The following is a 26250-nucleotide window of genomic DNA, read 5'->3' on the forward strand; positions in this document are numbered from 1 at the left end:
TTGTCCTTTGACGCTTCACAGCCTGCAGGGGTGAAGGGAGACAGGTGCTCAGAACAGGGACAAGCTCTTGCCTTGCATAGGGAAGGGAGAGGAACATTCCAGCCTGAGGGTCTGATCTAGGACCTGTGTTCACATCCAGCCTCATCATCCCTCAGGACTCCTACACCATGGGACCCTATTCTAGTCAGAAGACAAGACAAGAGGCCCAGGCCTGTCCTTGGGGAGTCAGAGTCTGGGAGCAGAGAATACCTAAGAATAGCTAGACCCTACACTTATCACAGAGGGTCTGGCTTTTGGGAGCAGGGGGCTTCCAGAGCACCCACCCTCTCCTCTCTAGCCACAGTGAAGGCGGAGTGGCCTTGCCTTTACCTGGGCCAGCCTTTGTTCTCTTCTCAGGTGGCTAAAATGAAAGGCCCAGAACTCTTTCTAAAGAATCTGTTGTGTGGGCTTCTGCAGCTCCAACCCTTCCTGAAGCCTGAGGTACAGCCATCAGGGCAAGAATCCCCTGGCCAGGCAGGGGATTCTTACCTGTACTTACCTGTACTTACCTGACCAAGGCGATGTCTGAGAGGCCTCATTAGTCCAGACCTCAGGAAAGAGACATAAAGCCACTGAGAAAGGCTTAGGGACTTAGAACAGTTATTTTATAACCACATCAGGTTTTAATTAAAGAAAAGAAGTATGTAGCTTATTTCTGTGCTCTGAAGTGTGGGGCGACAGCGTGGTAAGAGCCACCAGGCAGGCTATTGCGTCTGTGACGTCCCTGCCCTCGCTCGGCAGCCTCACATGTAACCGCGTCCAGCCTCGAGGTGAGCTGTCCCCTCTTATCCCTTCTCCAGAGGCCTGGCAGCAGATGGCAGAACCAATACCATCATTTAACGAGAAACAAGTTGAACATGGTAATGACAGCATGGAGCAGCGCCCCAGTTTTGTTACAGCCTCCCCAAGGGCAGCAGATGAGGACACCACCCAGAGCCATGCTGCCTGGTCCCCACGCAGGCCCAGGAGAAGAGCCTTTGTGGGAAGTTGATCCGTCTCTGGATGCGACTTAAGAGGGCAAATGGCTTCTCAGTGTGCTGCCCGTAACTGGCAGGCAGCGGGTGCCTGCTCTTCAGCCATAGGCATACGTGGGCTCAGCCTCTTGTTTCAAGTCTCAGCTGCCTGCTTCTGAAGCTGCTCTTCCTCCCAGAACAGGCTGTGTGTTCCAGCATGTAAGGACCTAGGTCCGAATCCCAGCTCCAGCACTATGCTGCTAAAGGTTTTTTTTTTTCAGGAGGTGACAGGCAGAAACTTGCCTCTTGACCTAGACCAGTCAGAAAATTGCTGCCTGTAGTCACACGTGAAAATGTTTTACAGAAGTGGGAATCCAGAAAACCTCCTGAATGCCTGGGTTTATCCAAACCAGGTACCCAGGGGGCCAAGGTCCAAGGTTCTGCAAACCCCCAAATGTTACAAACAAGACCCTAAGGGTGTTTGTGACTATTCCCAGGGAAGGAATTGAAAGTCTTTATCCGCTTCCCAGAATTTCCTGTGGCCCAACAGCTGCTGGTTTTGTTTTGTGGTTTTTGTTTTTTTCAATGTGACACAAGACAGGTCAACTGGGAAGAAGCCTCAGTGGAGAAAATGTTCCCCCAGTTTGGCCTGTGGGCATTTTGTGGCGCGTTTTCTTGATTCATGACTGATGTGGGAAGGCCCAGCCCACTGTGGGCAGTGCCATCCTGGGCAGGTTGCCCTGGGTTGCATAAGAAAGCAGACTGAGCGAGCTCTTAAGCAGCTCCCCATAGCTCTGCTTCAGTCCACGCCTCCAGGTTCCTGCCTTGGCTTCTCTCAGTGGACTGTGACCAGGGATGAGTGAACCAAATAAACCCCTCCTCGGAGCAGTGGAAACTAACGAGACAGCCGTCAGATCTTCAGTCTCCGTGATCACTGTGCCCCTCTGAGCACCTTGCTCACATCCCAGTACAGTTACTTTTCTGTCCAGCATGAGGGAGGCTTACTGAATTGCTCCAGATCTGGCTCCCACAGAATCTAAATGTGACGTAACCCCGCCTTTCAGGCTAGCTCCAGACATCTGAGTTGGCTGATGCTTCCAGTGCTGAGGGCCCTGTTGGATGAATTGAATTCACTGATTATAAGAGGAATCCCAGAAACACTGTTTCTCCTTTAATGAAGACATATTGATGCTTATCCAGTCTGTGGGTTTCTTTGTTTGTTTGCTATTTGGGGTTTTTGAAAGAGTCTTGCTATGCAGCCCAGGACGGTCTCAAACACTCAGCAACCCTCCTGCTTTCGACTTCTAAGTACTGAGACCAGGACGGCATGGTGGTGCATACCCTTAATCCTAGCACTGGAGAGTCAGAGGTGGCGGATCTCTGTGAGTTAGAGGCCAGCCTGGTCTACACAGTGAGTTCCAGAACAGCCAGAGCTACATAATAGAGAGATTTTGTCTCAAAAAAAAAAAAAAAAAAAAGTGCTAGAACCCCAGGTATGTGCCACCATGCCTAGTTTATCAAGGCCTGTTTGATGTGTCCATTGTTGGTTTTGTACAAAGACAAGGCCTTGCATGCCATATTCTCTGTCTTGGGGAAAGGAAATGCATATGAGTCGATGTCCTGTCCTAGGCACCAGGCCTGTGAACTGTGTCATCCCTCCTCACAGCCAGCATCCTTGCTGGAAGTACCCAGCTGGTCCTGGGAGCATGGTGGAACATGGAGCGGCAGGAGCCCACGGGGAGGTAGAGTCCAGCCTTGGAGGAGTAAGGGCCCAGGGAGAGCTGTGACACTTTTCAGCTTTGCCATCTGGGTGGGTTGTGTCTCTTCTCACACACAGGCAGGAGGGAGCACCATCCTGGAGCACCGTAGTGGGAAGCTTGAGCTGACTACCAAAGGGAGCCCCATTCCCACATCCTAGGGTATCTCAGTGTGCCCTCTGTGAGCATGAGAGCTGCCACACAGCTGAGGAGATGCTTCAGAGCCCCTGCTCCGCTGTTGCTCCTGGGGTGGGGGAGCCAGGCTGGCCTGTCCAGGGACACATAGGGGGACCAGACTCTGACAGAAGTCTGTTGTCCTCTACGGCCTCCTGAGGACATTAACGACCCGAAGCCTGTGTGCTAAGCTGTGTCCTACCAGGCGCCACCCCGCTGAGGAACTGCAGTGCTGCCCAAACCACCAGCCTTTGCGACATGAAGGGCAAAGGCGGCTTTGTGGCCCAAATGAAGCAGGGCTAACCTCATGTTCTGAGAAAGAGGGACAAACAGCCTGTAATAGAAATCACAAATGTGGCCTCTGGAGAGAACTCACCTCACAGCCCTTGTTGCTGCCGTCATCTGCCCTTGAGACAACCCTGCAACCCTCTGCTGGCCTGTGTGTGCCCAGGGTGGGCCTGGAGAACAAGCGGCCTGTCATCCCACAGCAGGCTAGCAGGGGTCTCCCTCATATGGGTCTCTGTGCCTTTCAGAAGATATTTTGACTGGGGGAAAGCAAGCAACGTCCTGACCCCGGTGATCAAGCCTGGCTGGCAGCCAAGGTTGACTCCGTCTTTCTTTTTCAGGAACCTGGGAAAATCCGGCCTTCGGGTGTCCTGCCTGGGGCTTGGTAAGTATGAGATTTCCTCATGAACAAGGAGCTGGGGCTTCAGGAGAGCCAGCCCCACCCTTAAGAAGAGCTACACTGAGCCTACCATTCTGGGAGATTAGGTTGTCATGGCAACCAGCAAACAGGAAGAAGGAAAGGACAGAGCTACAGCCTTAGCATGGGAGGCTGCGGGGGGGGGGGGCAGGAGAGCCCTAGGAGTACTCTGCACACAGCCCTTCACCTCATCCCAGAAGTCAGAGCACCCCCTGACCCTCACTGGCCCAGGAAGCTTTCTTCCTGGCTCCTAAGCCCGACTTCAGAGAGACAGTCCCAAGGAAAGACCATTCGATTCGGTCTTGCCCTTGTTCCTCTCTCCAGATGTGAGCTCTGTCCTAAGAACCCGCGGTCCTCTACCTCCAAAACTACTTTTTACCCCTTCTGCCTTCACACCCACGTAGCCCTCTCCTGCAGGGCCTGCCATCAGGAAGCCACCCTCCTGCTACGGTCTGCGACAACCCCACAACAGCACTGTCCCCACACGGAGGATAGCCCTCCTGTCTCAGCCTTCCAAGTGCTTAGTTTATGCCTGTAGGCCTCCACACTGGGCTCCAGATGAGCATTTCAGAGGCCACAACCCTCCTAGGCTCACTCTGATCTCTGGCCTACATTTAGGCTGCAAGCAAGTAGCAAGTACCCATACAGAGGACATGCTCAGTACAGAGCAGTGGGTGGCCTGGGGCTGTCCCCAACTCTATTCCCTACACTTCAAAGTCTGAGCACCCATGAAACAGTTCTGGTCCACTGCCAGATTATCTGACCTGAGCCGCTGTGTCTCCTTCCAGGAACGTGGGTGACCTTCGGGGGCCAGATCACCGATGAGGTAAGACACAGCTCCTTCAGCCTCGGGCCACGTGGCTAAGTCCCCTGCATAGACCAGGGACTATGCTCCTAGAAGCATCTGTGGGGTGAAGCCAGTCGCTTTCTCTCCGTTGGAAGTATCGTGCCCCTGTGGCTAGAAAGGCCAAGGGGTAGTGGCTGAGAAAGATGCTGCAGCTGGCGGCATGGCTTAGCTGAAAACCAGGATTTCTCAGCAAGTCCCTCTGTACATGACACCCAGCCGCAGCTGACCCCGAGCATTCAAGGATCCCATGTTTTCCAAGCGATAAAGCCGAGTGAGTGGCCCATGAATAGGCATCAGTCCGTACGTGTCTGCTGCAGCGACTCAGGCTTCCCCCATAGGCTGTTGGCCCGCTGTGGTCCTGACTGTGTGCTCCCCTAACTGCTGCAGACTGCTCCCTTCTGGGGCTTTTCTGCTTTGGGAACACAAGGTGACACTAAGAAAGAGCAATCCGAGTACTGCCAGTCACAGGGCCTGTCAGAAGGAAAGGGTGCACTTCCAGGCAGCAGGAGAGGTCAGAAAGGGGAGCTCTGGGCGCCTGCACCACTCAGCCATTGTGTTTGCCAATTTTCTGTAGAAACGCTTGTGTTTAAAAATTAATAAGTGAGTCCATTTGAGACCTTGTTAGCTGTGATAGCTCAGTTTTTAGGGAAAACTTGGCTTCCGTTGTGATTTAAACACAGTGTGTGGTTTTGTTCTTTATTTTTATAGCAGTAGCTGGTCGTTGAACCATTTGTCCTGGGTGCTGAGGCTGCTGGGTAAGAGCTGTCTCAGGCAGAGTCGGGAGCTTCTAAGGTGAAGTTCTGGTCCCCAGAGCTCAGAGTAGAAACTGGAGCCGTGGGACACGTGTGGTTTGTCTCAGCTAAGTCGCTTCTGACTCAGCCTGGCTTGCAAACAGATGATGGAAGTCTGAGGGAGTAAAGGAGTGAGTCTCTCTCAGTGTTAGCTACCGGGTGTGATGTCCTTGTGGACAGGTCGCTCTGTCACCAGCAGATCGGTGGCACAAAAGAGTATTGTCGAATGAATCTCAGACGGCAGCTGCAGCTGGCCTGCCCCATGCCGTGTCTCAGTCAGGGACAGGGTGACAGGGGTAAAGACGTTGGAGGTCATACCTCGATGACATCGAGCCAGAGGAGCAGAGGAATAACAGATGACAGAGTCAAGGCTTTAGAAACATGTAGCTGTCACAGATGACCTAGTGAAGAAACAGGAATGTTTGTGATTTCACAGCTTGTGATTTTTAAAAAGCAGAATGCCAAATGTTAGGGACCCCTGGCTGTATCAGGTGCAGAGGGCAGAGAATCTAGTCCCTGCCTGCTTTTTCCCCCACTTGGAAGACTTTTGTTTAAATATATGAAACATAAAATTTCCCGTGTTAGGGCTGAAGATTGCTCAGCCAGTAGAGTGTTTACCATCGAGTTGAGTCCCCAGAATTCGTAGGGAGGAGTGGGGGGCTAGTGTGTGTTTGAATTCCCAGCGCTAGGGACATAGACCCAGGAGGATCCCTAGGGCACACAGGTCAGCCAGCCGACTGGAATCTGAAGGGCAAATGAGACAAGATGGCCAGTTGAACAATACCCAAGGTTGACCTCTCACTCCGTACGAAAGTGCGTGCCTGCACACATATAAAGTGACCATTTTAATCATTTTAAGGGTAGAGCTCATTGGGTGTCTTCATGTTGCCATGCAAATGTAGCTTCTGTTTCCAAACAGAAACTTGACACCTTTCAGGGGTAACACTCCAGTCCGTGCTAACCTCTAATCCATTTCCATCTCTGTCAGGCTGCAGTCTGTTTCTGTGAGTAAAGTTTTCTCAGCACGCAGCCACACTCACTGGTTGACACAGATCTGGCCACTTCTGCTGCAAAGACAAAGCTGAGTGCCTGACAGGCCATCTGCCCCAAGATGCTTGGGTCATTAAATATCTGTCCCATTGGGGAAAAGGTCTCATGGCTCCTGTGCGGGACAGCACAGCAGCCACCCACCAGTGTCTGTGGAGTTGCCTGGCAGGCTGCAGCAGGGGAGCACCAGGGGGAGGTTGCACAGGGTGTGGTGATAACTGCACAGTAGCGTACGTAGCGTATGTCTGGGGAAAGGTGGCAACAGCACTGGGCGCTGCGGCGCACGCCTTTGGTCCCAGCGCTGGGGAGGCAGAGGCAGTCGGATCTCTGTGAGTTTGAGGCCAGCCTGGTCTTCAGAATGAGTTTCCAGGACAGCCAGAGCTACACAGAGAAACCCTGTCTCAAAAGAATAATAATAATAATAATAATAATAATAATAATAATAATAATAATAATAAATAATAGATTGGCAATGACTGCCACATTCCTAGCACTCAAGGAGGCTCAAGCAAGAAATGTTTGAGGGGCATTTGGACTGCATAGTTGAGACCCTGTCTCAAAAACTTATTTCTTATTTTATTTATGTGTTGAATATTCTGTCTGCATGTATGTGCATGTGCCGTGTGTAAAGTAGCTGAGGAGGCCAGAGAATTGTGTCAGGTCCTCCAGAACTGGGGTTACAGATGTTTGTAAGCCAACAAGTGGGTGCTGGGGACCGACCCTGGTTCTCTGCAAGAGCAGCAAGGGCTGTTAACCGGTGAGCCAGTGCCCACCCCCTCCAAATGTTTTGAAGTTAGTGTGGCAAGTTTTAGTAAGTCCATTTTCTAGACAGTGTCATGTATTCCCAGCTGTCCTTGTACTTCCTGTGTAGCCAAGGATGACCTTGAATTGATCCTCCTGCCTCCACGCCCTGCTGCTCGGATTACAGGTAGGTGCCGACACACCTGGTTCCATGTGGTGCTGGCAACTGACCCCAGGGCTTCATGAACGCCCATCCAATCTCACGTACTGAGCCACACCCAGCCCCAGGAAATATGTGCATCATATGAAGAATGGTAGAAAGGAATGGACCGCCTTAAACTGGTTTCCAGGGGGTACTGTGTGTGCAGAGCAGCTACAGCCTCCTTTGTGTCCTGCAGATGGAACAGAAGTGTGTGCCTATCTGAAAGGAAAAGTCCCCAGAAGATAAGGTGCAAGCCGAGAGCCCTCTGCCCTCAGAAGCCCTCCACGGAGGCCACGGGTCTCCCTATCCAATGGGATGCCGTGCACGCAATGTCCCCCAGGCTTGGCTCAGGCTGGCTGGTGGGACACATCTGGGAAAGGCCACGGTGAAGGCAACAAAGAATCAACACTTGCCCATGCCTTGGCCTTACAGGGCAGTGCCCGGCCTGCACAGAGGTTTCTCCATGCGTAGCTCTGGGGAGGAGGCTCAGCTGCTGCATGAGGCCCCCAGAGAGCAACAGTAACCATGCGTTTGACGTGTTCATACTTGAGCCTCAGCAGAAGAGACAGCAGACCTCCTTGTGGGTGGGTCTCCAGAGCCCCGTGGCCTCAGCTCCTGGTCCTTCTGCCTCTCAGATCCCAGCAGCTGTGGCCCGGCTCCAGGCTCTGCGCTACCTGCAGCGGTTGAAAAACAAGTTTTAGCACAGGATGGATTTCTTGGATCCCCTGTCAAATCTAGTAGCACCAAGTCCTGCTCCCCATGAACACCATTGGGCATGGATCCCGTCCCTAGCAGTCTTCTTCCAACAGCATCATCCCCAGAGTCCCTCAGCACGCACACATGCTCTCTCTTTCTCTCTCTCTCTCTCTCTCTCTCTCTCTCTCTCTCTCTCTCTCTCACACACACACACACACACACACACACACTTCTCCCCCCTTACTTGGATGATTCTTGAAGCCACTCAATACCAGAGAACCAGGGGCGATGGGGGCTGGCATCATCCTGCCGCTGCAGGCTGACTGCAGAGGGAGTTCTGGTACCCGAGCTGCACTGAACAGGTTTGGCCCTCAGACTGCAGCGCTCAGGGCACGTCTCTCTGCAATATTTTGGCGTCATCCATTGAAGGCAGGCGTGCTCCCAGCTACCTTGATCACCAACCCCACCACCTATTGCTGTTTGCTGAGGGACAAAGCTCACCCTCTTCTGGAAGCCCTGGGAGGAAGGTCTGGTCAGCAGCGAGGTTGCTTGGATGCTCTGGATGCTCTCCAAGCCTCACCCAAGGCCATGTGACTCAGCCGCACTGTGGAGGACTGTGGGCCGTCTGAAGTCAGTAGGCAGCCCTCCTGCAGTAGCTTGGAGAGGCTCAGCAAGGTGCAGATAAACACGCAGATAAATCTTTTAAAAGACAAGTGACTGGCCTGCTAAGACTGGCTGCTGGGCCCTGTGAGTGACACAGGGACAACTGTTTAGCTCAGTACAGTGGCCATGTTCCATGTTGGCCCCAAGAAATTCACAGCCAGCAGCAGGCTGTCTCCCCCATCCATCTTGCCACCTTTGTTTTTCTGAAGGGTTTGTCACTTGCCTGCACTATGGCAGGGAGGACGGAGCCAAGAGAAGAGCCTAGGCCATGGAGCCTGCCTGCAGCTGGCCAGACAATGCTGGTTTTATCATTTCAGATGGCAGAGCACCTAATGACCCTGGCCTACGACAATGGCATCAACCTCTTCGACACCGCAGAAGTCTACGCAGCTGGCAAGTATGTACCTTTCTCACTGGAGAAGGTGGCATGGAACACCTCCTAAGGGCCACATCTGCTCCCCCGGCTCTCACTCAGTCTTCTTTAAATAACCTCAGGAGATATTTTGATGGGGCCTGACTGAGATCACTCAAGCACTGGCTGCTTCCTAAATTCCTCATGTGCCCAGGCACCAGGGTTTCCAAGGCCCAGTGCTGGGCTCGAGCTGAGACTTACTGTTGTCCTAGTCTGTGGTGACATGCTAGCGAGCCTCAGGCAGCCCCATGAACCTGACATTTTTGAGTCTTAATGCTAAAGTAGAGGCTGTAGGGCAGACAGCCTCTCTGATCTGGAGAGAGCAGGCCCTGACAAACTTCGGTCGGCGTGAAGGAAGCACTTCCCATGTGACGATGAACTTTCCAACTCAGCTGCTCAAAGGCCCACTGCTCTTCAGCCACAGTTGTTGGCTTCAGTTTGGGCTGTAATCAAATCATCCACTTTCCTGCATCACATTTTTTCATAAGTCAGTTTTGGTTGGTGAAATCATTTGCTGGCTCCCTTTTTCGTCCTCCCCTCAGCCCATTTCTGCTGGGAGTCAGCCAAGTTCCCATCAGCTGGGTTGCTGCAGCCTGAACTGCTGTGTGTCGTGGCCATGGGGCCAGCACCTGCTTCCTGGGCCTCGGGACGTTACCTGCTGCCCGGAGTGGGACCCAGAGCAGTAAGCGTCAGGGAACCCAGCTGGACAATCGCCCAACCCCTACCCAGGGCTCCGGGAGCTGACAGCTGTTACCCCATCTCCCTTAGCCCCATCAGCTGTACTAGTATTGTCCTTGTGCCATGGTCTCCTCCCCTCTCCAGACAGACAGCAGCTTCCAATCAAAGTGAGACGCTTTCCAGACAGACGGATGAACTCAGCTAAGCACCCAGAGGTTGAAGGGCCTGCTACCGATGCCCAGCCCAAAGGCATCTCCCAGCTTCCTCCCTGGCCCAGCTTTTGCCTGGGCATTGCTGCCTAGGAGAGCAAACAGAGATTAACGCCACCTCCTCTGTCTCCAGATGGCCCCACCACTGTGTAGTCACCAACTCCCCTGCGTTATTGCTTTCACTCTATTTAACTGGACATGCAAAGCTGGCATGCCAGGGCAACCACACTAGATGCTGGGCATCCTTGGGGCCTTTCTGGAGCCCCTTGCTAGAAGTCAAGGCCTTGGGCAGGAGCCTTCTGCTCTGGAAGGCCTTGCTTAGGGAGGCCCCTGTCCTTAGCTCTTCAGCCTGCCGCTGTAGTCCAGCTGCCCTTAGCCAGCCTGCTCACACCGCAGAAATGCCAGTGTGACTCACTCTGAGCACTGTGTCTTAGGGGCAGGCCAGGCTTCTCTGACCAGGGGCTAGCCATAGCTCCAGCAAGCCGTCAGCCAGGGTTGCCCCTTGCTGACCAAGGGTGAGCGTGCACATATCTCGCTGACAGTAATCTGTGCACTTCTCAGCGACCTGCAGTATTTCTGTGCCCACAGTCAGCGCTTGCTTGCAGGATTGCGAGCAGGAGGCTTGGGTTAGCTGCACAAGCAGCCTCACGGCCATCTTCCTCTTCTCCTGGTCTTTTGTCTGACAAACTGGGGGACCAAGGAACGAAAGGAGGCCAGAGCTGATTGAATGTTCAGTGCATCCTGACCGTAAATGAGGGGCATTCAGAATATATGCTAAGCAGCTTGCAAATTAGAGCCCATTATTTCTGAGTGGATGACTCAGGCGCTTTTATAATTGGAATGTAGCGCTGGGTTTGGATCATTTTCCGTCTGTTGTTTTTGCTTAGAAACATTTTGCTACAAGCAGAAAGTTCTTAAAAGTTAATCTGCACTGCTGTGCCAAGGGAGGCTGGAACAGCCAGCTTGTGACCCCGGCTGGCTCTAATTTGGAGCAGGACCCTGAGCCATGCCAAGAAGAACAAGCCATGGGCTGGGTAGCTCTCTGTTGCCTCAGAGACAGAAACAAGCTGCACGCAAACACTCGCATGCACAAACACACGTGTGCACGCATGCACAAAACAGTCTGGCCCCAGACAGTGCCTTGCCTGTGCACACAGAGAATGCCCCTGGAGCGCTGCCGACCTCCTAAATTCACCTGTGCATTTTACCTGTGTGCCATGGCCAGGCATTTCCCCCAGCATATCTGCAGCTGGCCGAGGAAGTGAAGTTCCGGGACCTTCCCTTCCCCAGCAAATGCAGAGGTGCTGCAGGACATGACCTAGAGGCACAGGCCTTTTCATCAGGGCAATGGCACACCACTGCCACCAGTCTTGGACATGAGCTGCTGAGCCAACACCGCATAGGCAGCCTGGCATTCCAACCCCAGTGGCCTTTTCACAGAGGGGACCTGATGGCTCATTGTCACGGTGAAGCTGGGTTTGATTTTCTTTCCGTTATGCATTGATGAAATCCCTATGTCTGCCCCTCCCTCCCTCTCTCTCTGTCTTTCTCTCTTGCTTTGCAGGGCTGAAGTGGTATTAGGAAACATCATTAAGAAGAAGGGATGGAGGTAATTATCCAGTTCTCTGTGGTCTGTCTCCAGGGCACACAGGGGAGGCTGGGGGTGGGGGTGGGGCGCAGCACAGGAGAGGCAGATGCGTGCTGGGGTTCCTGGCTGGGGCAGGCAGGCCATCTGTCTGGGACTAGCCTGGACTTGGATGGCCCTGCAGTGGGATCCAGGAGAGTCTGGGGGTTGTTCTTTCCTGACTGCCACAGGTGTGATCCGTCAGCCCCTTGTGCAATTGTGTGTGTATATGTTTTATTCATTACATTTATTTTTTTACGTGTGGTGGGTACATGCCACGTAGTACATGCTAAGGTCAAATGACAGCCTGTGGGAGTTGGGTCTCTTCCTCTACCAAGTGAATTCAGGGCATTGAGCTCGGGCATCCATAGCACATACCTTAACTCACTGAGCCAGCTCATCAGCCCCCTTCCTTCTTTTCTCTTTTTTTTAAATAAAAAAATTAATTCAGTATACTGCAAGGGCAGGTAGCTAGGCAGTAACAAGAATACAGCTGAGGGCTAGGGTTGGTAGCGTGCCTGCCAGCTCCGGGTTCAGCTCCCGGCACTGCCTACACAAAGCAGAGTGGTGCGTGCCTGTAATCCCAGCACTCAGGAAGAAAGAAGCAGAAGGATCGCGTATTCATGGTCATTCTCAGCCACTCGAAATCCTGCCATGCCCACAGAAAGTTCTGCCCATGGCCTCCCTGTGTGGCCAAAGCCTCGGTCACCCAGATTTCCCTGCTGAAGGGGAGGACTTCTCAGAACAGAAGTAGCTCGCACCCTCCAGAGGGAGTGAGCCTTCACACACACACACACACACACACACACACACACACACACACACACCTTTGTCCTGCTCCACGCACAGATTCATGGGAAGGGGTTCCTGGCGGCCTGGGCATAACAGGAGCACTGCACAGAGGTCAAGGTGTGGAAGCCTTGGCCTCTCAGCTGGACCCTCCTCTCTGTCCAACCCTCAGGCACTCACTGTCCTTATCTGTAAAGGGACCAGTGTGTGAGGGGAGGGCACTCTGTCTAGGTCTGAAAATCACCAGGCTAGACCTGGGGGGTGCCAGGCTTCAGCCCAACACCCAGCTACATCCGGTTTCTTGGTGCTGAGATGGTGATGGAGCTCAAAGGCAGCAGACTAGGAACCCGTCTAGACATCGTTCTGTTGCCATGAGCAGGAGACCATAACCTTGACAACTTCTAAGAGAAAGTGCTTGATTGGAGGAGTGCTCACAGTTTCACAGGCTTGGTCCGTTAGCGTCACCGTAGCGCACAGGCAGCCATGGCTGGAGAAGCATGTGAGAGATCGTTTCTGATCAGTAGGTGGCAGGCCCAAAGAAAGAGACTTGAAATCTCCAAGTCCACCCCTGTGATACATCTCCAACAAAGCCACACCTTCCAATCCTTCCTAAATAGTTCAGCTAACTGGGCCCGAAGCACCTATATGTATGAGCCTACAGGGACCATTCTTGTTCAAACCACCACAGAAATCAAAGCACACTCCGGCCCCCGCCTTTATCAAACTAGGCTGAGCCCTGAATTCTGGTCTGTACTTTGGGCCTCTCCAAGCCCAAGCCCCAGCTAAGTAGACATAAAGCTAGCCCTGCCCTCCTCCCTGACCTTCCTGTCGGTCACTTAGAATCTCAGTGACCAGGTCTCATAGCGCAGGGCTCCTGACACCACACACACACAGCCGGCCTGTTTCCCCTCGGCTCTGGTCAAGCCCAAGTCAGTTCTTCCAGGTCAGTAATCCAAGGTAAAGCCCCTGGCGGTGTGCATGGAGAGGCTCTGGCTGCGTCATCAGTCCTTTGGCATACATTGGCACTGTCCATGCCAATGCTGGTAGCTGGCAGAACAGAGCAGTCCAACTGGAGGCTCTCCCACCTCAGGGGACCCTGGTGAGGCTGAGGAGCATACACAGACAGGGAAGCCACTGTCATAGATCCCTGGAAACCATTGCTCTCGAGCTGCGTCTGCAGTCAGATGCCGACACCCAGCCTTGTGGGTTGGTTGCATCTATTAGTGGGAGATCCAGACCCTGAGCTCAGCAAGAACGTCACAATTCAGAAACACCTGTTTCACACCAAGCTCCCAGGGGAGACAGCGACCTCTCAGCCAGGTCCAGTAACACCCTTCCTCTCTTCTACTCTGCAGGCGGTCCAGCCTCGTCATCACCACCAAGATCTTCTGGGGCGGAAAGTAAGTGCCACTGTTTCCACAGTTTGCTCCCAGTGGTGTGTGAGCACTGCAGCCCCAATCCCTACAGAGACACCACTTGGGAATCCAGGGCAAGGGTCACGCTGTGGTCCTTGAGGCGTACATTGAACTCTGCAGAGCTACACAGAGGCAGGGACTCATTCCAGTCTAGGGGCCTCACACCCATCTCTGCTGTGTCCCCAAGCTTCAATCTTAGCTTCGGCTGGACTGGTCCTTTACCCAAGCCTTCTTTACTTTTCATTATTTTTACTTGCATGGTAACATCATAAAAATTCCAGAAAACAGAAAATGTTGAGCTGTCTACAGCATCTTAAAGCCACCTGTCACTCTGCCTGTCTCCAGGGCTCTGACTCTATATTCTCAGTAGGTATCTAGGCAGAGGTCATCTTGTGGGGGTTGTAAATGTGATTTCTAGGCTGAGGAGGCATCTCAGTTAGAGGAGGGTTTGCCAGGCATGCATGAAAGGCCTGGCATTATCCTCAGCCCAGTAAGCTAAGTGTGGTGTTCATGCCTGTGATTCCAGCCCGTCAGAGGCCGAGGAAGCAGAAGATGAGGGCCATCCGTGGCTACGTAACACATTTGAGGCTGGAATACATGAAACCCTCTCTCCAGAGAGAGAGAGCACTAAGTAGAGAGAACCTATCTCAAAAGCATAAGTAAATAACCACAAGATGGGCAGGAAGGTGACATTGGCATCTAGAGCCCTTGTGGCCAGCTGACACCCCACTGCGCCCCCACAGTGTTCCCTCCGCCCCCCTGGGGTGGCATCCAGGAATCCACCTGAGCCGTGGATACTCAAGCCTGTAGTTGTTACCCACAGATGTCGAATTTTCTGACCTACTTCTTTTTCCTAGCATTGTATCATAAGTATTATCCCCAAACCAATTGCAACACCTCCTACCCTGTTGACCTGTTTTTCAGAGCGGAGACAGAGAGGGGCCTTTCCCGGAAGCACATAATTGAAGGTGAGGAGAAGCTCTAGCTGTGTCGCCAGCACGTGAGGAAAAGCTAAGGAGCATGGCAGCCCCACACTTCCCTTCAGCGAGTCAGCCCAGGCCTCAACCCCAGAGCACATGGAGCCCTTCTTTGACCATTTCCTTCTACTCCAAAAAGGCATGAGGCAGGGGATCCTTTCAAAAATGGCCACCCTGAGCCTGGACAGAGCCAACCAGACTTTGGTCCAGGCTGAGCGAGTGCTGTCTGAATGGCCTTGGGGGAGAGCCATCACCTCCCTGAGCTTGTGTCAAAGGGTCTAGGAAGTGGAGCTGAGGGAGCACAACCCCCACTCTGGGCTATTGGGAACAGTGGACATGCAGCCCAGAGTGGGGGTGCCGGGTGTGGGCTCTGCCTCTCTGAGTCACATTTATTCTAAGTAATATTCTTCCTAATAAACATCAGAACTGAGGTGGGGCGGGGGCCTTGGTACCTGGCCCTCCCACCTCAGACCCAGTTCACCTCAGTTGGTGGCTCTGGGCGGTTGGGAGGTTGTTGTCTTGTGTCTGACACAAGCAGCCGTTTGTACAGTCCCTCATTGTGTGGTGCCATGGCTATCTCTGCTTGTCACAGTACCGACCACCAGGTCCTGAGAGTGTATCCATTTGGTCTCAGGGTAGTTGGCCTGTGGTTCTCCTGACATCTGAAATGGCCAGGGCAGCCACTCCCTTTAGGATGTGCCTCATGTCTTGGCATCCCCTTGAGACCCTCACCTGCCTTAAAGCTCCATGTGACAGGACCCAGCCCTCGTCCTTCTCTTGCCCCCTGAGCCGGGCACAGGGAGGGTCTGGAAGCACAGACAGCTGAGCCCTCCTGTTCTTCTCCCAGGACTGAAGGCCTCCCTCGAGCGGCTGCAGCTGGAGTACGTGGATGTGGTTTTTGCCAACCGCCCAGACCCTAACACACCCATGGAAGGTAGGTCGACCAGGTGCCCGCTAGGCAGTCCATGTGGGACAGAGCCAGATGACCAGTGGTCTGCTCTGAAGTGCTGGTGACTGTGAAGCCCACCCACACTGGGCACTCAGGGCAGAGGTGGCCAGGCCTCTGGGGGGGGGGGGGGGGGGGCGGGCCCTGGCCCTGCCAGGCTGAGCCTACGCCCTGGTCTCGTTCCGTTACCCGGCTGCATTGAAGACATGGCAGCATTCGCTTTTCTCAGCAGTTGGTACTTTGCACAGTGGTGCCCATCAGGGCTGTTACACTCTTTTCATTCTGGTTCCCCTGGGAGGGCTCAGAGGTCTTTTGCTCTGGGTGTGGGGGGCAGGTTATTATCTGAAGGAGAGGAAGCATTCAGTGCTTTGGAGAGCTGTTTGGGTTTCTTTTAGCATTTATTTATTCCCTTGACTCCCGGTCCCTCCATCTCTCCCACTTCCTGCCTCAGCATCTTCTCATTTCTGCTTTGCTGCCTCAGGGACTTGGGAGGTTAAGTAGAATTGTTATTTGTCTCCATTTGCTTTTACATATATATATATATATATATATATATATATATATATATATATATATAGCACACTCGTGTGCATGTATATATATTCTTTCTTTTTAGCAGAACTCTGTTCTGTGCGATGATTTGTGCTCTTCTGTCCTGCCCTTTATCATACCACGCCTCCGTGTTCCCACAGCGATAAACTCTGGTCTCTTTAAATCTTTCTTTTATCACCAGGGGACCCATTTAGTTCCTTCAAGTCAAGGACATTCATCATTGAAGGTACACAGTACCCTCAGCCGACTATTGACTCTGTGTCCGAGCTGCATTTTATGAGACAGTATTTTTATTTACACGACTCTCTGTCCCCCATGACAAACTTCTCCATAAAATGCATAAGGGGTGGGGACGTGCCCTGTGAGGACATCTTGCAAGTGAAGAGAAATCGAAGTGGTGCTGGAGCCCTCGCTGCCCATCGTGCTGTCATTCCACCCCTTCCCAGCGTGCATGTCCCCCGAGCCACGCTTGTGATGCCGTGATCTGCAATGGCCGGCTGGCTTTGTGCCGGGGTCTCCTCTTGATCTGAGGATGCTCCAGTACCTGCCTGGGAACTTGACCTTGGATGATGGGATGGGAAGGGTTAGGAAAGACTAGGCTTCCAGAAGGGTCCTGGGACCCCAGATTGTGCAGCCTCTAAGGAGACTTACCTGTTTCATAGCTCACGCTTGTTTAAGCCCTGGCCTCTGACAGAGGCAGCGAACACCGGCCAACAAGCCACCCATCTGTCACACTGGTTTCTTCTAAGCTCTCTGGCTCTGTGAACACCCATGTCTGCTCACTTAGCAACCAGGACACCCCATCAAAATGAGTGGTTCTCTTCCTTGAAGAACATGTACATGAGCTAGCTTGATGCTAAGGCCCAGGGCACCCTCGTGTCATGCTTGTTATCTGACCCCAGACACACACACACCACACACAATGAGCAAAACACCCTAGAACCCCACCTCAGGGATAAACCGTGGTGTCCCTGGGAGCTGGGCAGCGTTCCACACTGGAAGGGCACCCGCCTGCCACCTGGTGCTGCCACCTGACCCCTCCCATGTATTATTTGTGATGCCCCAGAGATGCACTGGTCTTGGCTGCCTCGGGAAGGATTTGGCATCCTTGCTTCTGCCCAGCAGTATTAATTATTGAGGTGAGGGACAGGCGTCCCTAAGCACCTCTCTTTCAGGATCCACTGACGTGTTGGTGTGGGTGAAGTTCTCCTGAGTGTGTGCCCCACACTTAGCCTGTCTCTGCCCAGATCCCAGGATACCTAGGTTCCCCCACCCCTCAGAACAGCCAGTCACACCAGGCTCCTGTCCTGTTGGCCTTATTCCCAGGTGCTAGACTATCTCCGTCTCTCTCACCTCGAGGGAGGGTCATTGTGCAGTTTCCCTGGCTGTGATCTCATGACCAGACAGCGTTCTGTGGGAGGCTGGGAAGAGGGACTGAAGTGGGCTGTCCCCTCGGCTTCCCTGCCCCTGGCATGTGGACCTAAGCCTTGGCTGAAGAGAGTAGGCAACCCATGCTGCATGGTCCTGGGTGCCCCCAACAGTGTTTCTAAAAATCTCAACAAGGCCAGCCCGTGCAGGAGCCTGGGCTCCACTGAGTATGCCCCAGGACTCTCCACCTCACCTGAAACCATTCCAGTCAGGCAACTAACTTCTTCCCAGTGTAAAATGTGTTGTCATTTAAAGCCAGTGACTCAGGGAAGGTCCCAGAAGGCCCAAACTCCCTTCTCATATGTCCCTCACCTAGGCAGGTCAAAGAAGACTCCAAATGGCCACAGGAGGGAGTTGCCCTGCAGGGGCAGAAGTAAGGTGTGACTTCCCTGGCATTCTGGGTGAACCAACCGGGACCACCATACCAGAATCCAGTGGCCTTAGCTCCAGACTTGAGGATGCCCTGGATTCCACCATAAATGGTCTTTAACCACAGACATCCTTAGGGACCTAAAATGAGTAAGAAGAAAGAGCCCGGGAACAGGGCGGCAGGAGCCAGCACGGTATCCCATGCAAGGAGGTACTGGGATCCAGCGGCATTTCATGGTGACAAGAACAGCTCTGGCATTCTCTTCTTCCTTCCCTTCCCTCACAGTCCCCGCCAGGGATGTCTGCTGCCGGATGGGTTGGGCATCCAGCAGTGAGGCAGATGCCACTGCTATGTTTTTAGAAACACTTGCTCCTCCACGTTCCTACCCTGCCTTTGGCTGTTGACCTTGCAAGCACTGTATCAGACCTGTGAGAAGTCTATGGAGCCATCACCCCACCATCACCACCACCAAGGCCACTTTCTGTTTTAAAAACCAAGGCATTCCCAAGAGGCAAAACATCCAAGAGAGGAGACCTCTAAGTGGCAGGGTTTTTAAATAGCTCGTTACCCATACATAATAATGGGTTTTGTTACAACATTTTCCTACATGTCTATAATGTATTTTGATTACATTCACCCCCATCACCTTCATGTCTCCTCCCAACCTGATGGTCCTTTTCTTCTTCCCATCTAGTCCCCTTTATAGTTTCAACTGGCAGATTTTTATGCCCCCAAAACTCTTGAATATAAGGATGACTGTGTTTTTGCTGTGTTTTGCTGTGGGAAGACTCCTACTCTTGCCCTAGGAGATGGGGAGGGTGTCCCAGCCATTTACTCCTTGGTATGTTGTAACCGTCAGCCTTTGTGGAACCTTACAGCTATTTGTTCCCTCCCAGAAGGGACGATTAGATACCACCCACCCCACCCCCATTGTCCTGAGAATAGCCTGCGTTGAGGGAGACTTGGTGTGGTCTGCCCAAACCTTTCAACTTCTGCTTCTGGCTGCCCAGGCACAGAAACAAGAAACCACTGACCCAGCCTCAAGGGCCTCCCTTTGTCCCTACTGGCTCCGCTCAAGTCCTCAGGACTCCAATGAGAATGGCCTCCTGTGACCTGCAGAGCTGTGTCTGCAAGCTTTGCTAAATTCACTGCCTTGGCCAGTCTGATTGTAGCCTTCATCCAGCTGGTCCCCCTAAGTGACCAGGGCTCCTATTTCCTCATTCTAGAGTGTAAGACCCGGTGTTGACGTTCACCTTCCCTCATTCCCATAGCCAGCCATGGCGACATCAGCCTACCCCTGGGCTTTTTCCAAGGATCCCAGCAGGCCTTAACTCATCTGAGAATTTGTCTTCAGGATTTCAATTCCGTTTTCTCTCCTCCTGGAGTCTCCCCTCCCTGACACCCACACACGACTCCGGGAGCCAGGAAGTACACTGCTTGCAAGATGCCTTTGCAGCCTGCCCCTCCTCCTGGCGCCCCGCCTGCACTTCCAGACCACCCCAGGCCGGGCCCAGCTGCTGCAGCCATGGTATCCCTTCTCTCTCACAGAGACCGTGCGGGCCATGACCCACGTCATCAACCAGGGCATGGCCATGTACTGGGGCACGTCGCGCTGGAGCTCCATGGAGATCATGGTAGGGGACAGCCACGTGTCCACAGGCGTGGGAGGAGATTCCGGGACGCAGGCACCTGTGCTAGGAGGAGGGACGGCACAGTGGGAGTGGTGGTCCCAGGCACGGGTCTCAGCTTGACTCCCAGCCACACATGGGCCTGGATGGATAGCTTGCCTTCTGAGGCTCCAGAACTGTAGAACAAGCCTGCTGGCATGGCACATCCTCATGACCTGTTCTGAGACTTCTTGAGAAAACTTTAAGCATGATCCTAGACCCTAAGCAAGCCCTTGGTACCTGTGCTACTTGCCATTTGACCTGTGTCCCTAGGACGTTCTGTTGGATTTAAGATTTCACCTCGACAGGAGGTTATGTGGTACCACACAGAGGGTTTTAAAGCTGAAGCTGCCCTGTGTCTCAAATGGCGAAGTCAAGGACAGAGGAGTTAAGTCCCGTGCTGAAGGTCGTGCTGCCTGGTTTAAGACTGGTGACCAGTCAGTGCTGGTCAGGGCCTGGGCTGCCTTTGGACATGGCCCATCTGCTTGGACCCGGAATGCTGTTTCCCATTCATCCACGTTTTCAGGAAAGCACCCGATAATCGTCATAAGCTTCTATGGGAGCCATCAGAGGCTAGAGCAGCCTGTGTCCTGAGGTATTTCTGGGGTTCTTAGGAAGAGTCTTCAGGATGTCCCTGTCCTCAGAGACACTGACGGAAGTGGCCAGGTGGAGAAGCTGCCTTAGCAGCCTTACCCCTTTGCACACCCGTGTTCCAGCACTCCGGGCAGGCAGCACTGCTGTGGCTTCATACAGGAAGTGCAGTGGAGCTTTTGTTTCAAATCCTTGGGAGACTTGAGAAGACCCTGGCATAACTCAGCTTTCAAATGCAGTTGCGAGCCTGTGTCAGACAGCTTGCTGACTACCCACAGCCAGCACAGGACTCAGAAAAATGTCAGTGTCATCACCCCACTTTAAAAATGGGGAAACTGAGTCTCAGACCAAAGTGGGACAGGGCCTGACAGGTGTGTGTCCACCATAGAACTGTCTGTAGGCAACAGCCTGAGCTTACCCTATCCATGGGAGCTGAGGCAGAACTTCAAGACAAGGCCCCAAGCTCCTGATCCCAGGGTTAGCGGATGCAGCTGCTGCCTCCAGAAGGCATTTGCCGCCACCATCTTCATCGTAGGTCCAGGGCCCTAGGCAATAGCGATGCTGCCCAGCTGGCAAGCTCTTGAGTGTCAGTCATAAGCTGGGCACTACTGGAAGGGTTACAAACACGCTTGGCCCACTGGAACCTTATGACAAATGGGGAAACTGAGGTACCAGTGTTCTCATTTGTCCTAGTCCCAGGCCTTACTACATTGTGATTCCTGAAGGACCATTATGTCTCAGGATTCCAAAGCCCACCCTGTTTGCCTGGCTCACGGGGAGGGACCTGCCTAGCACTCTCAGGAAAGCTGGTGGGGGCGGGGGAGCAGCACGGTCTGGGATGGCTCTGTGTGCTCTCCCTGCAGCCCAGCCTGCTGACCGTTCTGTCCTACACAGGAGGCCTACTCGGTGGCCCGGCAGTTCAACCTGATCCCGCCCATTTGCGAGCAAGCCGAGTACCACATGTTCCAGCGAGAGAAGGTGGAGGTCCAGCTTCCAGAGCTGTTCCACAAAATAGGTGGGTCCCAGCCCACCCTGTGGTGTGCCCTTCTCGCCACCCCCGTCCCCAGCTTAACCTCACCCGCTCGCACATTCATTCTCAGGAGTAGGTGCCATGACCTGGTCGCCTCTGGCTTGCGGCATCGTCTCAGGAAAGTACGACAGCGGCATCCCGCCCTACTCCAGAGCCTCCCTGAAGGTGAGCATGGCTGCTGGGGGGGGAGGGGTAAGAACGTGGACACGGGCCTTTCTCCCACACGTGAGGCCACCCCCAGAGAAGCAGGCCCCTAAATACCACCACTATCTCAGCCCCTCCCGTGGCTCAGCATTCATGGTACAGGCTGGCCCACTTACTGCGGAACAGTACACTCCCTCCCCCATGGCTCCCCACACTACAGTCACAGAGACCCCGGACAAGGCTTAAGAGTTGGTCCAATCCCATTCCCTCACTGCACACTCAAGAAGCATGAGAATGTTCGTATTTGGGACAAGAGCCCCGAACCCCAACCCTGGGTCTTACTCTCTCCCCAGCCTGAGCCCTAGGAGGCTCACAGGGCCAAAGGTGGACAGTCTGTGCCTGTGGCCCAGGGTCAGGTCGCTGCACCACAAACCTTCCTCTTCACGGTACAAAAGGGTCTGTCTAAGTCTGGCCCAGTGTGGGTGTGAGGCCCGCTGCCAAAAGAGCTGATGTTCGGGAAAACGTCTCCAGAGAAAACACAAGTAATGAGCTGCCTGCACCCGGAGGTCCAGGGACTGTTCCTGATCTGGAGGTCCAGGGACCATTCCTGACCTGGAGCTGTCCCCTTCCCAGGGCTACCAGTGGCTGAAGGACAAGATCCTGAGTGAAGAGGGCCGACGGCAGCAGGCCAAGCTGAAGGAACTGCAGGCCATCGCCGAGCGCCTCGGCTGCACGCTGCCCCAGCTGGCCATAGGTAACGGGCTCTGGGCACAGTGCTGGGACACCTATTCCTGAGGTCCCTGGGGGCCTGGGCTGTCAATTTCCCCAGCTGACTCCAGGCGGTGTGGACATGCTGAGGAAATGTAGCGACAGTGAGGAAAGTGGCCCTGGGAAGAAAGATGGGGGGCCCCTGCACAGCTCCCTCTTTATGGCCAAGGTAAGGACTGTCAGGGACAGGGCTGCAATCTGTTTCTCTTTAAGAGCCTAAACCACCAGCCTAGACCCTCAGCAAGCAAGCCAGGGGTCACGGGGAGAGAAGAGGTCTTTGAGCACCTCTCCAGCAGAGTCCACATGGCCAGCTCCTCAGAACCTCTTCTAGATGCCTCTTGGGCAAACTCACCCCTATCACTGAGCGCTCTAAGGACTCTCATGCCCCAGCTGACAGCTTTAGTCCCTGCACCTGGGCATCTTCAGGCAGGTCCTGCAGAGGGCACCGCCCTCAGCTCTGCTCTTAATCCCCACAGCCTGGTGCCTGAGGAACGAGGGTGTCAGCTCTGTGCTTCTGGGTGCTTCCAACGCAGAGCAACTTATGGAAAACATTGGAGCAATACAGGTGAGATGGGGCCCCGCCGAGTGCGGGGGCAAAGGCCTTAGGGAGCCTTGTAAAGAAAAGGGGCTTTGAAACAAACTGAGAGAGCCACAAAGGAACAGAGGGAGCTATGCAGCCACTCAGAGAAAAAAAGAAAAAAAAGACCCTTAGAGCGGAGTGGCAGGCCCTGGAGTTGCTTGAGGCCAAGTTCAGACCAAAAGACTTAACAATGGGAACCAAGGCCAGATCCCCAGTGGGAGGAAAGAGGAGGCCAGTGGAACTGACTTACCAATAGCGTAGAATAAGTGCCCCAAAATGCTAGGAAGGGCCGCCCGCCTCTTCTTCAGACCAGGCTATCCTCTTCTCCTTGCATGCAGGTCCTTCCAAAACTGTCGTCTTCCATCGTCCACGAGATCGATAGCATTCTGGGCAATAAACCCTACAGCAAAAAGGACTATAGATCCTAGGCTGCCCCCATCACCTGCTCGGACCGGTTCCGGTTCCCTCCTCGCCTCTGTTCGCTCGCTTCTGCTGTTTCAAAGCCAAGTGCAGAGTGTGGCTCATGTCCAAGGGGAAAACACTATGCCGCCACCGGAAACTCATCTCCAGAGTCACCTGCCGCTTCCTTGCCGGATGCTATCTGATGGGTGCCAGGAGATGGCATCAATTAGGGGGACATCCAAAGGCTCCCACCCAAGCCTGCCGCCTCTGCTTACCCTTCAAGAAGAAACACACCCCCGGCCATGGCCCTTCATGGAGATTCTAGACGCCATGGTCCAGTGGAGGCGTAGTCCTCTGAGCAGGCAGGGCTGGCCTCTCTGCCCAAGAACCCTTGCCTCAGAAGAGGGGCGTGCCACCTCCCAGCATCCCTTCTGCCAGAGTCTTTGGTGGTTAGAGCAGGGCCCCACCTCTTCCCATGGACACCAGGCACTTTGTTCAGGGCTGGTGTGGGATCCCACTCTTCCAAGACCTTGACCTGCCCCACGTGCTTACTGGGCCTTGGCTGTGATTAGCCTAGCTAGCTGGCCCTTGCCCCCCCTCCCCCTTACCCTTGCTGGCAGGGGCAGGGATCCCAGCCGCCTTCCCCAGCGCCTTCCAGTCTTCCACCTCCACTCCCCTCCCACCCTGCTGCCCCTTCCCACATGCAGCTGCTGAGCCCCACAGCAGGGAAGCTCCAAGTGTGGCAGCTGGCCACAGAGCAGGCAGGCGGCAGCCGGCTCAGCCCGTGCTCACAAGACCACGTTCCCCTTACAGCCCTTCTTCCTCTGATACCTCTGATGTACTGGGGCAGTGGGCTTATGACTCGGGCTCTGCACTTAGGGCTTCTCAGTAAGGAAGCTCCCTGGGCTTTCCGTTGTCACAAGCTAAAGGACGGGAGGAAAAACAGCTCCAGGAACATTGTACGGACAGATCCCCAGGGACCTCTCCCTGGAAAAATGGCTAGGACTACCCACTGTCTTCTGCATACCCTCATGCTGTCCCAGAACAGGCTGGGAAGATGGAGAAAGGGCAGGATAGGCAGCCCCTTATCGGTGGGAGCCAGGTGGATGGTGGGGCCAGAAAGCCTGCAGGTTTGGACAGTGCATGGTGCCTGGAGGCCCAGTCTCATAGTCCTGTGATGCTTTGGAGACAGGTCCTGCTCATACATGCCAGCGGGCTCCCTAGGAGCCCCAAGCCTCCTGCCCTGGACAGGCAGTGGCTGGTTCCCAAGCACAAGTCCTGCCGGCACAGCACCTGGCTTCTGTGGCGTCTGCTCCAAGGCTCCTCCCTGCCGCTGTCGTCCAGCCAAGGCTGGACAGACATCGAGACAGAAATAGGGAGTATGGGGAGGAGACAGGAAGAAAGGCAGGCGGGGTGGGCAGCTTCTCCTCTCACACACACAACCCCCCTCTGCAGACCCTGAGCTCCCAAACCTTCACCACTGCTCATAGCCCCGAACCCTGAGAGCTCAGAAGCAGCCCTGTTGATGTGGGATGGCGGCCACTAGGTTCTGGCCCCTCCATGCCTGGCTAGAGGGGCCTGCTTCCGGGACAGGGCCCTTGCAATGCTCCAGTGGGAAGTAGCCAGACCTGACCACACAACTGGCCCTGGCGCTGCTTGCCATGAGGGCCAAGCATGCAGGGTTGCCCACACTAGGAGCTGCTGCTGCTGCAGCCTGGTGCCAGAGCTAAGCTCCTCCTGGGTATGTGCAAGAGACAGAAAAATAGGCTGCAGTGTGAACTGGGCTGAGGCCCACATGAGCCCTACAGGCAGACAGCCTCCTGGATGGCATGTTAACTGAGTGTTTCTGAGCAGTTTTCTTCCATTTCCACTTTTGAGGCATCAGAGCTTTGCTTCTTAAGGCAGGATCACCCGCCTCTGTGGAGGGGCTTGGGAGGCCACCGGAGTAGATCAAGTGTAGACAGCCTATAAATGGGAGCTTGGCCCTGACCCTCCAAAGGTCTAAGGCCACTCCTACCTCCACGGCCACAGACCTCACCTTTCTCTAGCCCCAGCTGCCTGCTGGTCAGCCCCAAGCCAGCCTCCAGCACACCTCCTCACCTTGAAGCAGTCTGCCAGGCCTGGTGCGGGAGGGCGGCTGTGGGGAGCAGCCAGAGTGGGGGTGGGGCTCTGGGCATGGAGCCCTGCTGTTGCTCCTCACAGCCCCAAGGTCAAGGTCTTGAGGCACAGCGGGGCTCCTCGTGCCCTGCTCTTGTCAGCCATGTACATAATGTGCTTTCTCTCCCCACTTTTTTAACGAGCGTGGCTCCTTGCTAACTGCACCCCACCAGGCCAACCGCCAACGGCTCCAGCTTCCTGACAGACTCAGACCAAGGGGCAGCCCATATTTATGGAATGACAAATAAAACCCAAGCCCTTCGGTCTGCATGCCTCTGTCCTCTCATTTCCTCAGAGACAGCACCAGAAGGAGGCCAAAGCTGCCAACTGCAGTCCCCCACCTCACCCACTACCAAACCCAACTACAGCCAAGGACAAGATGGAAGGACCCAAGTACAGGCCAGAGAAATGCTTGAAAAGCATTCCGGGCCTGCAGTAGACTGGAAACAAGCATCAAAAGATCCACTCCCACCTCTCCCAAGGACATCCCTGAGTCCTATGGAAGATGCAGTGCCTCTCCCTGCTGCCCGCCACCCACCACGCACACGCCTCTGCTGACACCCCCAAAGGCAGAGGACTGATGGCTGGGAAGCCCCTTCCCTTTAGGGACGAGTGCCTGCAGTTTGGGGGGGGGGGTTGTTTTGTTTGGGGTTTTTTTGTTTTTAAGATTTATTATTACACAGTGTTCTGCCTGCATGTGTGCCTGCACGCCAGAAGAGGGCAGCAGATCTCACTATAGATGGTTGTGAGTCACCATGTGGGTGCTGGGAATTGAACTCAGGACCTTTGGAAGAACAGCCAGTGCTCTTAACCTCTGAGTCATCTCTCTAGACCCCCTGGCTGCTGCTCTATGTTGATGGGTTTGGGGAAGCACACAGGTCACTCATTGCCCCTGGGA

At 54.1% G+C, this 26250-nt stretch overlaps 1 protein-coding gene across 6 annotated transcripts in view; it reads left to right on the plus strand.

Annotated features, from left to right (window-relative positions):
* Nucleotides 1-25952, plus strand: part of Kcnab2 (potassium voltage-gated channel subfamily A regulatory beta subunit 2) — an 80933-nt gene extending 54981 nt beyond the window's left edge. For 4 of the 6 annotated variants that reach the window (XM_055615159.1, XM_055615158.1, XM_055615160.1 and 1 more), the window contains 13 exons: nucleotides 3550-3593; nucleotides 4415-4452; nucleotides 8931-9010; nucleotides 11477-11521; nucleotides 13681-13725; nucleotides 14665-14708; nucleotides 15565-15651; nucleotides 19562-19647; nucleotides 21166-21286; nucleotides 21372-21466; nucleotides 22079-22199; nucleotides 22690-22778; nucleotides 23132-25951. In XM_055615159.1, coding sequence (XP_055471134.1) covers nucleotides 3550-3593; nucleotides 4415-4452; nucleotides 8931-9010; nucleotides 11477-11521; nucleotides 13681-13725; nucleotides 14665-14708; nucleotides 15565-15651; nucleotides 19562-19647; nucleotides 21166-21286; nucleotides 21372-21466; nucleotides 22079-22199; nucleotides 22690-22778; nucleotides 23132-23221 — 985 coding nt within the window. In that variant the 3' untranslated portion in view covers nucleotides 23222-25951. Of the gene's footprint in view, nucleotides 1-3549; nucleotides 3594-4414; nucleotides 4453-8930; nucleotides 9011-11476; nucleotides 11522-13680; nucleotides 13726-14664; nucleotides 14709-15564; nucleotides 15652-19561; nucleotides 19648-21165; nucleotides 21287-21371; nucleotides 21467-22078; nucleotides 22200-22689; nucleotides 22779-23131 lie in introns of all 6 variants that reach the window. The other 2 variants (XM_055615156.1, XM_055615157.1) reach the window with 1 other exon arrangement.
* Nucleotides 25953-26250: the final 298 nt, after the last annotated feature.

The sequence above is a fragment of the Psammomys obesus genome, unplaced genomic scaffold (genome assembly GCF_907164565.1).
Source record: "Psammomys obesus unplaced genomic scaffold, mPsaObe1.curated_primary_1811, whole genome shotgun sequence".
NCBI classification, from domain to species: Eukaryota; Metazoa; Chordata; class Mammalia; order Rodentia; family Muridae; genus Psammomys; species Psammomys obesus.